The sequence below is a fragment of the Austrofundulus limnaeus genome, unplaced genomic scaffold, assembly GCF_001266775.1.
Source record: "Austrofundulus limnaeus strain Quisiro unplaced genomic scaffold, Austrofundulus_limnaeus-1.0 Scaffold157, whole genome shotgun sequence".
In the NCBI taxonomy this organism is placed as follows: domain Eukaryota; kingdom Metazoa; phylum Chordata; class Actinopteri; order Cyprinodontiformes; family Rivulidae; genus Austrofundulus; species Austrofundulus limnaeus.
The window spans coordinates 449,198-451,783 of NW_013952559.1; the positions used below are offsets into that span (position 1 = coordinate 449,198).

At 38.5% G+C, this 2,586-nt stretch overlaps 1 protein-coding gene across 1 annotated transcript; it reads right to left on the bottom strand.

Moving 5' to 3' along the window:
• Positions 1-29: 29 nt before the first annotated feature.
• On the bottom strand, positions 30-2,055 carry LOC106523483 (claudin-3; the record flags this gene model as incomplete). Its single annotated transcript, XM_014016902.1, is given in 1 exon segment — positions 30-2,055. A coding segment is annotated over 1 exon segment (572 nt), but the record flags the coding sequence as incomplete, so codon positions are not given.
• Positions 2,056-2,586: the final 531 nt, after the last annotated feature.

A 2,586-nucleotide genomic window follows, 5' to 3' on the forward strand; every position in this document is an offset into this window, starting at 1 on the left:
CTGTAAAACAGCAAAAATGCTGAGTCAGGCTTGATTTTTAGTTATCTTTTCCTGTTAAATAAATAAATGAAATCAAATCAATCAAATCAAATATGTCTTTCTATTGTGAACACAAATAAAGTATGAAGGTGACTTTAAGATAAGACTTTACTGATCCTTAGAAGACGTTTTAGATGTTTTTCAGCAACTATTAATCTTTAAAAGYGTTACTGTCAGAAATTAAAAAAGACTGTATGTAACTTTTATGCAAAAATGTAGTSAGAATCCTGAATGACTTTACTAATATGTACTGAAAATCTAAAACTGAGTTTTTAAAGTTAAACATGCTGAAGAAAAGCTAAAATATAAATAAAGGAGGCTAAAATTACCATAAGCAGCTGGAAAAAAGCTAACAACCAAACCAACACAACAATAGGAGTTTAAAGGAGCATAACAGTCATTAAAATAAGAAAAGATGCYACAATTCACGTAAAGCAGCTAAAAGTAGCAGAACAGATAATGCTAAAAAAACCTAACAGTTTAACAAAACTGTAGTTAAATGAGTAGCAAAAAATTGGTAAAAATAGCTAGCAAAAATAGTTAAAGGTAGCAAAACAGTTACTTAAAGTAGCTGAACGGTAACAGAAAGTAGAATAAGAAGACAAAAACAGAGAAAATATACTAAAGCAGATTTCAAAGAAAACAAAATTTCTAAATAAACAGATCACAATTCATTTTAGTTAGGATATTTAAAATAAAGTTTAATATTTTAAAAAGCATAAAAGTTACAAAATCCAAAACTCAAAACACACCATTACTGATTGAGCYGGATATTTTCATATGTGAATGATAAAAATAGCACTAAGTACAGAAGAAGATTGACTTTAAAAACAATATAAACAGGAAAACATAAGTGTGAATTCTGAGTTCACACAATTATACAAAATATGCTGAATATTTAAAATTTTCTGGTTTTTTTTCTAGTTTGTATGTATAGATGTCAGGGATAAAATCTTTATCTTAGATTGCAGCTGTTCCTTTCACTTATGTTTCACAAAGATTTGAGTTGCCTAAATCCCCTGAGTTCTGACGGAGGTTCTCATTTCTTGTTTGGTTTCATGCTTTTATTCAAACGTTATACCCACATGTATGTGTAACTTCGATTTTCCTTTTTTAATTTTACTGCAATGTGTACACAGCACTTTAGTTGTGTTGCTTATATAAATTTGACCTTGACCCTCCAGCCAAGCAAACAACAGGTGATAGCTAAGTGACTTCAATATTATATTTCTATATTTAATTATCTTACTTTACAGAAATGGAGTCATTTTCTAAAAATCAAGACAAAAACAAATCAGAAAGATCAGTATCTGTGCAAAACCTTCATCTTGGAGTCTTTCCAAAGGTTCACTCTGTGGTTTCAGACAGCAACACAAAATCCAGACAAATGCATTTTCAACAAACAATTGATCTRTTTTATGTATGAATTTCCCCATGTGTCTGTTTAAACATAGTCTCTTTTATTGTGCCCACCTGTGCTCACAGTGTGTGGGGCGGAGTAGGCCATACGAGGTGGTTTGTACTTCTCCTCATTTGGTGGGCAGCGGCTGCACAGCATGGCCCCTCCAATCAGGAACAGAGCAGCTGCTCCCCAGCCGATGTAGAGCGATGCTCCTATCTCCCTCCTCTGAGCGTCGATCAGGATTGGATTGTAGAAATCCTGAATGATGGTGTGAGCCGACCAGCAGACAGGGATGAGAACCAAAACGCCGGCGAGGATGAAGAAGATCCCAGAGATGATCATCACTTTGGCCTTGGCTGCTTCGTCCTCGATGCAGTTGGTGCACTTTGCTCCGACGATGGAGATCAGGACTCCCAGAATGCCCAGGATGATGGAAATGACTGTCATGGCTCTGGCAGCCTGCAGGTCCTGAGGTAGAGCCAGCATGGAGTCATAAATCTTGCACTGCATCTGCCCTGTGCTCTGGGTGATACAGTTCATCCACAGACCCTCCCAGATGACCTGAGCGGTGATGATGTTGGCCCCGATGAAGGCCGTCACCTTCCACATCGGCAGAGCACATGTTATTAYTGCACAGATAAATCCAATAAATCCAAAGACAATGCCCAGGATCTCCAAACCCATCGACATGTTGACCTTTAGTTTGGTGAGAAAATTCCAATCTTGAGGTTTTAAAWAGAAGGTTCTCGGAWCACAGAAGGGACTTTTCCTCTTTGMTGTCGGAGCATCTGCTGGARTGACGCTGCTGTGGTTGGGTGTTGTATGCTGCCAGGGAACAGGAGATGCTTTATACCCTCAGGGAGATGATGCTCAAAGGAGGAGTTTGCTGATGATGATGTCAGCAGAAGYCCGGCTTCACACACAGAGACACACAACACCTGTACACCTGTGCAGGTACAGTGGAGAAAATGAGCTGGAGGCAGAGCATGACAGGAAGGAATCTGGTTTATCTGGCTCTTTGACAGGAGWCACATTCATGGATCTATTCCTTTCACAAGACCTGTTCAAATTTGCACATACAATGTAAAGTCGTATGTCTTATGACATGTCAAACACGCACCCCGGTAAACCCCCCACCCCACCCC